This window comes from Tiliqua scincoides, chromosome 2 (assembly GCF_035046505.1).
Source record: "Tiliqua scincoides isolate rTilSci1 chromosome 2, rTilSci1.hap2, whole genome shotgun sequence".
Taxonomy (NCBI): Eukaryota; Metazoa; Chordata; class Lepidosauria; order Squamata; family Scincidae; genus Tiliqua; species Tiliqua scincoides.
The window spans coordinates 185,223,589-185,236,472 of record NC_089822.1 but is presented as its reverse complement, the minus strand read 5'-3'; the positions used below and the strand labels follow the sequence as shown (position 1 = coordinate 185,236,472).

Genomic DNA, 12,884 nt, shown 5'->3' with positions numbered 1-12,884 from the left:
CAAAGCCTTTGGTAAGCAATTAAAACTCTTTCTTCTGGTTGCTGCACATTTGCAAAGTAAAGGGATTCCTGTTTAAGGTACCCTGAAGCATTCCAAGTATGCCCATCTGCAGGGGTGGAGGGGATACAGGACCAGGTGGATTACCGATCTTCATTATTCTGTGTCTTGAATGTAACAGTTGGATCAAAATTTAACAAAACATTTAAAAATAAGAATGCGTCTGTAATAATGCTGTATTCAGGCTCATTCATAAGGTATGCTATACATCAAGGAAAGAAGAAGAGTAGCAAATAGTGACAAAAAGAGGGACAGCACTGACTAAAATGTGGCAAACTGTATGGATTGTGTGGGTAAAAAAGGTTTTTAAAAACAAAACAAGTGTGACTGGGAGTGTCACTAGTGGAGCTGTTGCCATCCTGATGGTGGCCACTGGACCCACGGGAAATATGACCACCAGACCTGTTGCCACCAAGAGTCTGGCTGCCAAGCCTTCCACTGGTGGGAGAGCAACCATCAAGCCTATAGCTGCAAGATCTTCTGTAAATCCTGCCTCCCATAAGCCCTCTTGTGCAAATTTCTCTGTTGCCGGGGCAATGGAGAGGACAGGTAAAAGTTCTGGGTGGGGAGGAGGGCAAAGCCACACAGGCCTACAAGACCTAAGAAAGTTTAAAACCCCAGTGATGTTGATGATGAGTAGGATACAAGACTGAGGGCTCAGACTGAATTTGGGAAGTCAAGGGGTCCTAAGAGGCTGTCCTGTAATGGAGGAAGAAACAGAAAAGCCTCTCTCCTCTCTCAGCATGGAGGCATCCAGGGCAGCTTCCAGACTTCCTGAATGCTTGAAAAAGGGGGTAACCAGTCTTCATCTGTCCCCCCCCCCCAGTTTTCCAAAGAAGGAAAAGGACATTGTTCTATCATCAGCAAGTCCTTTGGAACACCAGGAGAGAGTAACCCAGAAATGAGCTGTTCATTATGGTGTACAGGACCTTGAAACGGACTCTCTGTTTTGCATCCTCAACCAGGTTACTTGTTCAACACATGGCATCATGTTAGGCTAGATGAGGGGTGCCCAAACCCCGGCCCTGGGGCCACTTGCGGCCCCCGAGGCCTCTCAATGCGGCCCTCAGGGAACCCCCAGTCTTCAATGAGCCTCTGGCCCTCTGGAGCTTTGTTGGAGCCCACACTGGCCCGACACTGGCCTGGCTCAGAGTGAGGGCGACTGTTTGACCTCTCACATTAGCTGTGGGATGAGGGCTCCCTCCGCTGCTTGTTGTTCATGTCTGTGATGCAGTAGTGGCAGCAAAGGAAAGGCCAGCCTTGCTTTGTGCAAGGCCTTTTATAGGCCTTGAGCTATTGCAAGACCTTCATTCATTGATATAAGTTCATCTTTAATATATTCATTTATGTGAACATATGTAAATTTATTCAAATTTTAAATGTAAATTAATTCTCCTCCCTCCCATCCCCTGACACAGCGTCAGAGAGACAATGTGGTCCTCCTGCCAAAAACTTTGGACACCTCTGGGCTTGATTAATCCAACTAGGTTCTCCAACTCTAAATCCAACCAGCAAAAATGAACTCTTGGTGAATTTTGTCCCAAACACAACAGACTAGATCCCTGATTTACAGATGGCTGCAGTGGCGCTTTTGCTCACACTCATTACGTCTTTCATTGGTGCTTTCACACAGGTGCAATAGCCCTGGGCTGCAAGAACAGGATGTTTCAACTTTAAGTACATTTTGACTTATGTACAGACTCCTAGAACCTAACCTGTTCCTAAGTAGGGGACTTGGTGTACTCTGAAACAAAAACATTATTCACACATAACTAACCATAAGCTGTGTATCATAAGAAGATAGTATGATTTTTTAAAAATACAATAACAAAAATCAATTGCAGTTATTACATCAGCATCGTGTGCACAATGATGTCTTGACTCTCTGGAAAGTTATCAGACTATTAATTTCCAACATCTTAACCAAAGTTATGAAAACTGCTTGGTGATGAATCACTTTAGAAACTATTTTTAAGGGCATCTACGCAAATGATATTTATAGTTGATGCCAGCTTATCTGTTCTGCATGCCTTTCATGCTAACACCTTTTTAGAATGTTGATAGGAACAACCTCACTGGAATAGGTTCCTGGTTCACTTCATCTGGTACCCTTGCCTCCCCCACTGTTTTCCAATAGTGACTAATGCTGGCTGCCACAATGGAAATAAAAAACACTATAATGCAGCGAGTTATCCAATGATGTATAATGGGGAAAACATCCACTCCTCTTGCTAACCAGTGATCAGCTTACATTTGAGTCTGCCACTGCTTTCATTTCAATTACATATGTACATGTGTTATAATTTCCACTGGTTGACCTGTAGGTTACAGTCAGAATCAAAGCAGGTTTTGTTTTAAGACTCATATTATGAATAGTGTGTGGTTGTGTTGGGGGTCATAAGTTAAGATTAGGAGCAATGCATTAAATGAATAACATAGACAGTGCACCTGAAACAGTTCACTGTTACAGTGATTACACAGGCCTACAAAACTGAGGGTCAGAAAAGTTTTTCCCAAACTTTATGGTGGTTTGATATGAATTTGGGGTGCCGATTCCAAAAATGGCATCCGTTTTGCCCTATCACGTCTAGTTTTGGAGATATAGTACAGCCTCATTAATGAATGGTTCAAGCAGCTTCCTCATGAGGAAGCCATGGTATAGGCTTCCTCATGAAGAAGCTGCTTGAACCATTCACTAAAGAGGCTATGCCGTGTCTCCAAAACTAGACATGATAGGGCAAAACCGATATCATTTTTGGAATTGGCACCCCAAATATACCCAGGAATTGGTGTAACGTTTAAGGAAGCAAAATGTGTGTTGGCCTGTGTTACTGAACAGTAGGTGCAAACTCATCAGTGGATAATGAGAACCCTGTGAGAGGGGTTTCAATAGTGATGTGGCTCTTAAATCCAAAGAATGAGTGCAAAAAGAAACTTGCTATTAAAACAAAAAAAATATTTTCAAATGTTTAAACTCCATTTCATTCATTGAAATTTAAACTGGCAATCAAGGGGCCTTACTGACTACTGGTAAAGTCCCACCACCTCCTAGAGAATGGTCATTGGCTTCTTTCACAGAGACAGACATCCCAATCAGTGAGTTTAGACCTAGTTTGACTTCTGTAATCCACAAACAATCATATGTTTCACATGGGATAACTGTTGCTGCAGCCCCTTCCCAGGGACTGCTCAAGTTCTGCGTGCCTTGTGGGAAGGAGGAAAGAACAGGTTGTGCCCAGGCCAGGAGGAGTTGACAGCACTGGCTCCTACGGAGATGAGCACTGGCCCAAGAGTCATGTTTTTAAAAAAAATTAATGTGATTATTTTAATATAATTGTACTCTCCTTTTTAAAATGTTGTAAGCTGCCTTGGGGGCCTCTTCAAAGGTAAAAGGTAGGACATGCATAAATACCTGAATAGATCATTAAACAACTGTATTATAGAAGCCTTGGCCCTAGAAGCATTGGCATCACAGCTATTCTGAAACTCTACAGACAGTTTTGCAAAACCAGCTCAACTTCCAATAATGCATCATTTCTACTGGGGTCAATGTGACACCTATGTGTACAAGGGTACAAGAATGCTTCATGCTTTTTCCATGATCAATTGTAAATTAATATTACTACAGAGCAGTCCCACATTCCTTGAAGCCAGGGATGGGCAAGTCAGACGCAGCTTGACTCGAGTCAAGTTTCGAGTCTCCACCCCCTGCAACTTGACTCAAAAACGAGTCGTAACAGGGGCACTTTCTGAGTTGCCCACAGCATTTTCGTGACTTGAAAAGACTGCCATGGGAAAAAACGGGGATGCTGCAGTATGTGTGTAGGAAATCTCTTTAAACAGTCCCTGATGTCCCTGCCCATCTGTAAACAAGGCAGGAGGGGGTGGAAAGACTGTGTGAGAGCAGGACAGAAGCAGCAAGAGGGAGGAGGGTCACACGCAGCAGCTGCAAGGTTTATCCGAATGACTTAATCCTTTGCAGCTCTACTCAGAAGTAGTTCCATTTACAATGGTCATTCAGTGAGGCTTCCTCCTCCCAAGTAACAACAGAGCCATGAGGAATCATGCATTGGAAAGTGTGATAGCTACAAACCGCCTTGTCCTGCTACCCTCCCTCCTCCCCCTTCCTGGGCTTCTCCAGCCAATCTAAGGCAAGAACCCCCTTGTGCACCTCCTCCTCTCATCCAAAGAAAAAAACCAAACCATCCATCCTTCATCCAATGACCATCGGTTTCTTCAGAGATGGGCAAGAGATCCTGCTCCCACCTCCTGCCTGATGCAAAAGCAAAACATTAACCTTTCCCTGTCTTTAGGCTGGAACTTGCCTGGTGCTTGCCCGATCTGAATGATGGCTCCACGAGGTCTTTCACGCCGCAAGAAAAGTAAGCAAGCACACTGAGACACAGACAGACTCCAGTGCATATGTGTGGAGAATGCCAAGTCAGGGGCCTCAGACTCGAGTCAATGCCAGAGTCAACAGCAAAGGAGACACGAATCTCCACAAGTCAGTGAAAAATGCTCAATTTGGCAACTCAGACTCGAGTCAGGTGACTCAAGTTCCTATCCCTGCTTGAAGCACTGAATGAAATGTCAAATCACAGCTAAAAGCCAGAATTTTCTGTTGCTGGTATCCCAGAGATAGGCTCTGAAATCCCAGCATAAATCCTAGCAGGGGATCTTTATTGCAATTCTGTTCTAAAGAGCTTTGGAAATATAGCACTGCAGCATAAAAAACCAAGGAAGATAGGAGGGGATTAGACCTTAAGAGGGAGCTGAGCATTTCCTCTCCCTCATAGTTATGGCATTGAAATGGGCCTGGAGAAAAGTGCCTAAGGGCGCAATCCTAACCCGCGATGGAGCAGGCAAGCCAGGAGGCTTGCGCTGCATCCAACACAGGATTGCAGCAAGCAGCGGCTCAGCCACAAGCAAGAGGAAGCTCTTATCCGTGGGTAAGGGCTGCACGCCCCTATGGGTCTCCTTGGACCTGCGCCACCTCCGGAGGTGGCACAAGTTTGAAGCCACTCCGCTCACCCCAGGGGCGGGGGTTGGAATCCGGCATAACCGCCGGGTCCCAGCCCCACCCCGGGTTCGCCCTCTCCCTGCCCTCCCCACGCCCAGTAACGCCCCCTCCCCATGCCTACCTTTGCCGCTTATGTCGGCACACTTGCGCCGACACAAGCAGCGGGGCGGGAGCAGCGGTGGAGGCTTCTGCCTCTGTCCGTGCATTGGCACATCTGAATGCGCCGACGTGGCTCCCACCTAAGGAGGCACAAACGTGCTTTTCGGTACGTTTGCGACCCTCCAGGGCCACCTATACCAGCATAACTGCTGGTTAGGATTGCACCTTAATTTATGCATTTGTAGTCCACAGGAAAGCCAAGTTAATTATGAAGAGACAGCAATCCTGGACTAAGAGGAGAAAACACGAATCTGTGACAAAACTACAACTGACTTATAGGGATTCTAGTTCACTTCAAACATTTTTCTGAAGACATGACATGAATCTACCTTCTTCCAAAACTCATCCTGGTTTGTAAACAGATTACAGGTCCAGCCTATTTATACACAGATTTTTTATACACGGATTTGACTCAACAGGAATGGCCCCTGCAAATGAGAAGGAATGTGCTGATCCCTAGAGAAAGGGAAAAATGTTGGAATGTGCTGATCCCTAGAGAAAGGGAAAAATGCATCCCTTTAAAATCAGTTTAAAAAACTGAACAGTCCTTTGACAACAGCCTCCTTAATGAGAGGGGGGGCAGCTGGCTGACAATCCATCAATCTCTCTCTCTCCAGTGGACCCCTCCCTTCCCCCTGAGCACTTGAAAGAAAGGTGATCCCTTTGCATTGCTGAGTGAAGCTTTCTAAGCTCTTGGAGGAGGGCTGGTTGATCAATTGTCTTCTTAATGACCCTTATCTTAGAGTCAAAAGGTCAGCAAGGCTGTTTTTCAATCACCAGAGCAAAGAAACTTTGTTTTTAAAATTGATTTGCTATAGTGTGTTTTTTTGCCATCCATGTGAGTGCTTGGAACGGAACCCACGTGAATAATTAGTCTCAACCTGTATTCCATGTTGTAAAGAGGCTGTGGTGGGGAAGGACATGACTTCTAGTATTGCAGCCAACACAGTCCATGCTGGTTTGCCACATCTGTAGACCTAAACTTAGTTCAGCTGTAACAGGAAACCATGGTTTGCCATTAGGCGAATGGGCTCTGGAGGTGCTTTTCTCCTCCACTTGAGAGCATAAGAGAAGACAATTAAATGCTTCCACTTTCAGTCTCAACTAAACTATTATTCCACAGAAACACAGGGTTGGATTTTTTTTTAATCTAACTATAGATTAAACTAAAACAAAGTTCCCAGAGTTGGTATTTACAAAGACTACACTTTTGTTCAAACCAAAAGAGGAAGTTTTAAATCTCCTGTTGGACATGAATGGGAGGAGGGAACATGCAAGACTGTAAATCTCCATTCATATAATGAAAAACAATCATTGTGTTCCATCAGAACCGGGCCCTAATGTACAAAAACTCTTCAGACTAATTACTTTTTTAAATAGTATATGTTTTCATAGGGAGAAACTTAAATTCTTCATATACGAAATTGGGATAGGATCTGTCTTGTGAATCCACAAACATGGCAAAAAATTTACAGAGAAGCTACACTAGTTTTGGCCAAAGAAACTTGAGCTGTTTGCACCACATGTATGCATGCATGCACCACACCTAAATTACTCAACTGCCTTGCAGAGAAGAATACTACAATCTTTAATCAAGAAAACAATAAAAGCCCAGATTAGAGTCTGCCTCCAGGCTCCCATCTGCTTAACTTGTGACAGTTCTTTAGACTTCTGACTTCAAATGAACAAGAAACTTTATTTTTTTCATTTTTAACTCCCACTTGTTAGTTTATTTTTGATCATTTGGCTCCAAGTCCCTATTCAGTTTTTTCTGAGGGACCTACTCATATTTCCTTTCCTGGTTCTGAACTCAAGTTTCCATATTCGTCCTACCTCTATTTTTTTTCAAAAGAGGAACTTAATAGCCTCGAATAGGAAGCATTAAATAGTACATGCATGCTTGGCCATTCAACTATTATGATACTAAATGTAAACATCACAGACATAATCCAGCCCAAAATTAATCACATTTAAACTTAACAAATTTCAAAGGCAGACTTAAGCATGTGCTTAAATATCTCCTATTGAAATCAATGGGATTTTAAAAATGCTTATTGGCAATTAAATAATGCAATGAAGGAACTTTAGAAGTATACCACCAAGGGAAAAACAAACAAACACTGGTTTAATTTCAGGGAACTTTATGGACAGAAACTTTCACTGCTTGATTCTTTTAGAAAATAATCCAGGAATGCAGGAAGTCTCACCTAACAAGATTAATTCATCAGAGTTACAATCTCAAGCACTTCAAGCACCCCTTCATAATATTTTACCTCAGTAGTAACATCCCTTAGCAAAAACTACAGGAGATGGAAATTAATTTATTTTAAAATAGTGACAAATTACAGAGCTATTTTTTTAAAAAATGAAGAGGCATTATTATTTCTACAAAATCAGCTGCAAACATATTCTTAGCCTGTTTACCATATCTTCCATTAAAAACAATGCCTGGTTCTTAGTATTTTGGCATACCTGGGAAGCATCTTTGTCCCTTGAGCAAGCTCCACTTTTCGGAATCTCTATGAACTCCTGTTAAGAGGACCAGCTGCCAACCCAAGTTAATAATAGAAATGAACCATATTCATCCAGAACCACAAGACTGTCAGGTGACAGATCAAGAGATCTGAATTTAACTGAAAGCAAAGACGCTCCATTCTGTAGCACGAAAAGAGAAAACAAAGGGAGAGGAAAGAAGCTTAATCTTAGAAACAGGGTTACAAAAAAACAAAACCCTTAGAGAAAAAAGGTCCCTGGAGCAGAATCCGGGCTTTTGCACAAGGATCCGTGTACAGATGCTGCCCTACAGTTTCATAACAGAGAACCTGCCTTTCCATTCTGTCGTTCAGTTCAGAATTTGTACTAGAGCGTACAATTGTCTGTTTTCCCAGTTCCTTTGTCTTCTCAAGTGTATTACTGCAGAGGACAGAAGATCAATCTAATTCATCAGCAAACTAAATGCCCCCTTGGCAGCTGATGCCGATAGACTGTACATGCCAGCTTAATCTATCCTCCTCTTTTAGCGGAACCAATATGGGTTGAGCCTCATGACCAGGGTCCCCTGGTAGCTGTGGCCGCAATCCTGCAACTCCATGGTCCACGTTTGTCAGGGATTCAGACTGACTGAAAGGCAAAAGACAACAAAGCAGCCTCCGCCTTCCTCTCCCCTCATTTTCTACATTCTTGAAAGCTGCAGGATGCCTGTGTACAACCCTTGCAGACACGCTCAGCCAGATGAGTGGAAAAGCAAGCCCTAATAGCCGTCATGTGACCCAGAGCCGTCAGCATATGCCACCTGGATCTGCAATGAGCTCGTCAGCCAATCCCAGCTCTGCCTAGCATGCATGCATATTTCACCATGAAAATACGGCCATTAACTGTGCAGGGGTCTTATTTGGGTGCCTGATTCATTATATAGCACCAGGAGAAAAATTCTGCCCTACTGCACAACTCTGGACTGCACCAATACAGACCAGTACAAAACTCCAGTAAGTCTGGATTGAAAGTATGAAGATATAGTTTATTATTGTTCCCCTGAAATCATCACTCTCTGGTCCTCCTCAACATGAATCTTCTATAGGAACAAAGAAGGCACTGTGAGCTCTGTAAAGGCTCATTAATATTACAAGTGAAACACCAGAAACAGCAAAGACAATTGGATGGCAACATACAGCTTAAGAACCACTGAGAAATTCTGCCTTGCTCCTTAGCAGTAAAAAAGATTTCATAACTGTTCTCAGGACAACATACAAATATGAACGGTGAGCCTGTTCTATGAATGTGATTATAAAAACAAATCTTGTAGGATTTTACCCAAAATCTTGGAATAGGAGGAAATAGCAACTGAAATAACCGAAAAAAACCTGAAGCTTTGTGTGGTCCAGTTCTTTCCAAGCCTCTCTCATCAGTGTATAATTCCAAGAGAATGGATCAAATAAAGTGAGAACAGGAATGTGAAGTGTGAACTACCCATTTGCTTGAAACCAGAGATTTTCAAGACAGAACAATGTAATGTTGAAAATGAAAAATTACATTTTTGGAAGAAACGTAACAAAAATTTCCTTTCCATAATAAAAAAATCAGAAATTATATATTTGCCAGCAATGCAAAATAATAATAATAATAGGAAAAAAGTTTGAAACAGAGTTAATCCTACTTCAATTTTTTGACACTCCCCTATCCAATATAGACCTTGATAATTATATGTAAAAACGTTCCTTTATTCACTAAGTAAAGTTTTCAATAGCAATTCATTTTCCACAAATATATTTTGTAAAATGTCCAAACATTTCTGTGAGGAGCCATGCTTAACGTTATAGGCTATGTGAAGTATCTCATGAACCTCACAATTTGCTATTAACCTTGCCAGTAATTTTCTATTACAGAACGTGACACAGCTTGATTATGTCATTCAGAGAGTCCCGAAGTCTTAGGATTCCACCTGGAGGATTTCCTAGCCCCTTTAATGGATTCCACTGAAGAACACCAAGTACTTGTAAAGCACGTTGGCAGGATCCCAGAAATCATGCAACTAGTGTCTAACATCCAAGTGGGCTTTGGACTGGGATTCTCCTAATATGCAAGCCAGTTCCTGGAGGTCTGCAAGTGAAAGTAGAGTCAGATGAATGTGGAATATGGAGTCAGATGAACTAAGACTCAGACAAGATTCCTAACTCTTACATGTTTTCACACAGTAAATACCACTGTGTTTGGTTGGTCTTACTCCCAAGTCAGAAAAGTGACATAATGGTAAATTTGAAGTGCATGAGACTGTAACTGTCTGTAAAACCCCTGCTAACTGAGTAAGAGGCACTTTTTTCAAGTGGGTGCTCCTCTTTTATATAGCAGGGGCAGTAGCGTTGCTATATAAGCGCAGGGGGGTAGCAAATGCACATGGCTACAGCTGCTGAGAGGGGCAACATCAGGGGCTGGGGGCAACATTGGGGCAACACTGCACGCATACAAGTTGCCTTGGGCTGCTGCAGCCCCGCCAGGTACCCTCGCTCTGCGTTTGGGCAAGGAGGAGGAGCCTGGACAGGGGTCAAGGCGGCAGCAGAAGGCACTGAGCAGAGAAAGTTTGCAGCTCTGCTCTGCTGTGCCTGAGACCTCGGCGGGGCTTTGGAAGGCTTTCCTGGGGTGCTTCAATGCGGGGAGAGGAGGTGCAGGAGGAGGCGGCGGCGACGGGGCCTCCTTCTCCTCCCTCCCTCTGCTGAGAGCCAACAGCTACAAGCGCTGAAGGCTTCGTTTGCCCCTATCCCACCAGAGCCAGCAGTGGGAGGGAGGGAGGAGGAGGCGCATTGCCCCTGCTTCCGCCACCGCCTCCACCACCACCACGACCTCAGAGCACAATCCTATGCATGTCTACTAAGAAGTAAGTCCCATTGTGTCCAATGGGACTTACACCCAGGAAAGCATGGACAGGATTGGAGCCTCAGTCAGACAGGCACAACTTCCTCCTGCCTGCCTGCCCCAAGACTCAGGTCCTCCTCCCCACAGCCACAGCAGGAAAGCCTTCCTTTCACTCACCCACTCAGAGCCAATCCTTGGCATGTCTACTCAGAGGTAAGTCCCAGTGTAGCCAATGGGGCTTACTCCCAGGAAGGTGTAGAGAGGATTGCAACTCAGAGCCCAAGCCTGTGCTGGTCTACTCAGAAGTAAGTCCCATTATAGCCAATGGGGCTTACTGCAAGGTAAGCGCAGATAGGATTGGAGCCTTAGTCAGTCAGGCACAACTTCCTCCCCCCTGCCTGCCCTGAGTTCTCCTTCCCCCACAATCAATGTGAACGGCCGGCTTCTCCACAGCCTCCTCAACCCCCCCCCCCAGTGGCTAGACCCGAGCTGTGCCACCAAACAAAATGGTGGCGGGGGACATGACCCACTTCTCCTCAAATGCGCAGGGCTCTCCTCAATGTAGCCCTTTGCCCCCTGCAGCCCAATGTGCCTGGCGCGTGCCAGTGGTGGCGACTGCTTCTCCCCCCCCATGAGCCTGATGGAGCTGCAGGAGCAGCCCAGCGTAAGACCTCAGAGGGAATGGAGGTGAAGTAGGAAGGAGCTGGTGCTGGGGGGAGGCAGCTTGGGGGATATGGCAGATTTTTTATTTTTCACTTTTTAAAAAAGTGGGTGTGAAATCAAAACCCGGAAGTGATGTCACTTCTGGATGTGATATCACTTCCGGGGCAACATCTTGAGCTCTGCACCGGTCAGCAGGATCGTAAGCTATGCCACTGAGCAGGGGGAGAATAACTGGCCCTCCTCACCCCAGCAGTGTCTTTTCTAGTGGCCATCTGCTGGTGTTCTTTTGCATCATTTTAGATTGTGAGCCCTATTGGGACAGGGAGCCATTAGATATTTGATGTTCTCTGTAAACCGCTTTGTGAACTTTTTGTTGAAAAGTGGTATATAAATACTGTTAATAATAGTAATAATAATAAACAAATGTATAAACATTGAAATAAGGAATTAAAAAATGCTAGATATGAAATATGATAGAGCAAGCCTATACAGGTTTACTCAGAAGCATGTCCCACTGTGTTCAACAGGACTTACTCTCAAGCTAATTTGTTTAGGATTTTAACCTTAATTTAACACGAACTACATACTGTCTTTCAGGTAGCACTTGGGAAAGATAAAGGCCTATACAGTCGTGCGCCACCATTGGGACCGCGATCCCCATTGTCAAGCAGCACTTGACTCAATGCGGACCCTCCCCTACGGAGGGTCATCTGAGCCTCCCAGAGGCAGTGCACATCGAAGCGCTGCCTCTGCAAGGCTTGGACTGAGGGAAATCATGTCTCTTGAGTGACTTCTGGTTTCACGGAGGAAACTGGAAATTGCGCGAGAGACACGATTTCCTTCAGGCTGAGCCTTGCAGAGGCAGCGCTCGGATGCGTGCTGCCTGTGGGAAGCTCAGACGACCCTCCAGAGGCAAGGGGAGCAGAGCTCCACTCGCATTTGGAGGATAAGGGTGTGCGCTGCCCGAAAACGAGGTGACCACACGCGGTTGTCGGATATGCGATCCTGGCGTAAGCCAGTACATCGCAAAGGGGCACACACCTGTATGTTATCAGCTGAGCCCAACATGTCTTCTCATCTAAGGTCCTTTGAAAAAGGTTCAAAGGCAGCACCTGAACGCTCCTTCCTACAGGGCCAGCTATAAACAAATTTGACCAATTGCTCTCAATTGGGCCCCACGCCTAAGGGCCTCTCAAAATATAATCTCTCAAAAGATTAGCGATGTCATAAGTGACCTTTTCTCCCTTGGGCAATGTAATGGTGAGAAGTTAGTGAGCCCAGTCTATTATGTAAACATTTATTTACAGGAGTAAGGTAGGGTAATCTGCTAGGGTAATCTACTCTACTCTTGTCAAACACACACAATAGCGCACTGCAATGGACACCTAACACCACAATGCAGGTTTTATAGGGAACAACCACCATTTTTATTTTCTTCGAAATTCTTAAAAAGTCAGTAGTGTTTGTTTATATTTGGAGTGTACATTTTGATTGCTTTCAATTCTATCATATTATGCACATAAACAATATTTTTAATTGGGTCCCACAGCTCCTAAGGTTGGCCCTGCACACTGATGACATCACTGCTCCTGCTATAGGAGCCCTAGAGCTTCACTTCCCCCTGCTTCCCTTGATTATA

At 44.5% G+C, this 12,884-nt stretch overlaps 1 protein-coding gene across 4 annotated transcripts in view; it reads right to left on the bottom strand.

Moving 5' to 3' along the window:
* Nucleotides 1–12,884, bottom strand: part of FNIP1 (folliculin interacting protein 1) — a 120,005-nt gene that overhangs the window by 66,756 nt on the left and 40,365 nt on the right. Inside the window, exon 1 of one of the 4 annotated variants that reach the window (XM_066616341.1) lies at nucleotides 7,709–8,412. The exons of the other annotated variants lie outside the window; for them this stretch is intronic. Within the exon in view, the coding sequence (XP_066472438.1) occupies nucleotides 7,709–7,719 (11 nt within the window). The 5' untranslated portion in view covers nucleotides 7,720–8,412. Of the gene's footprint in view, nucleotides 1–7,708; nucleotides 8,413–12,884 lie in introns of those variants that run through there. 4 annotated transcript variants of the gene reach the window in all.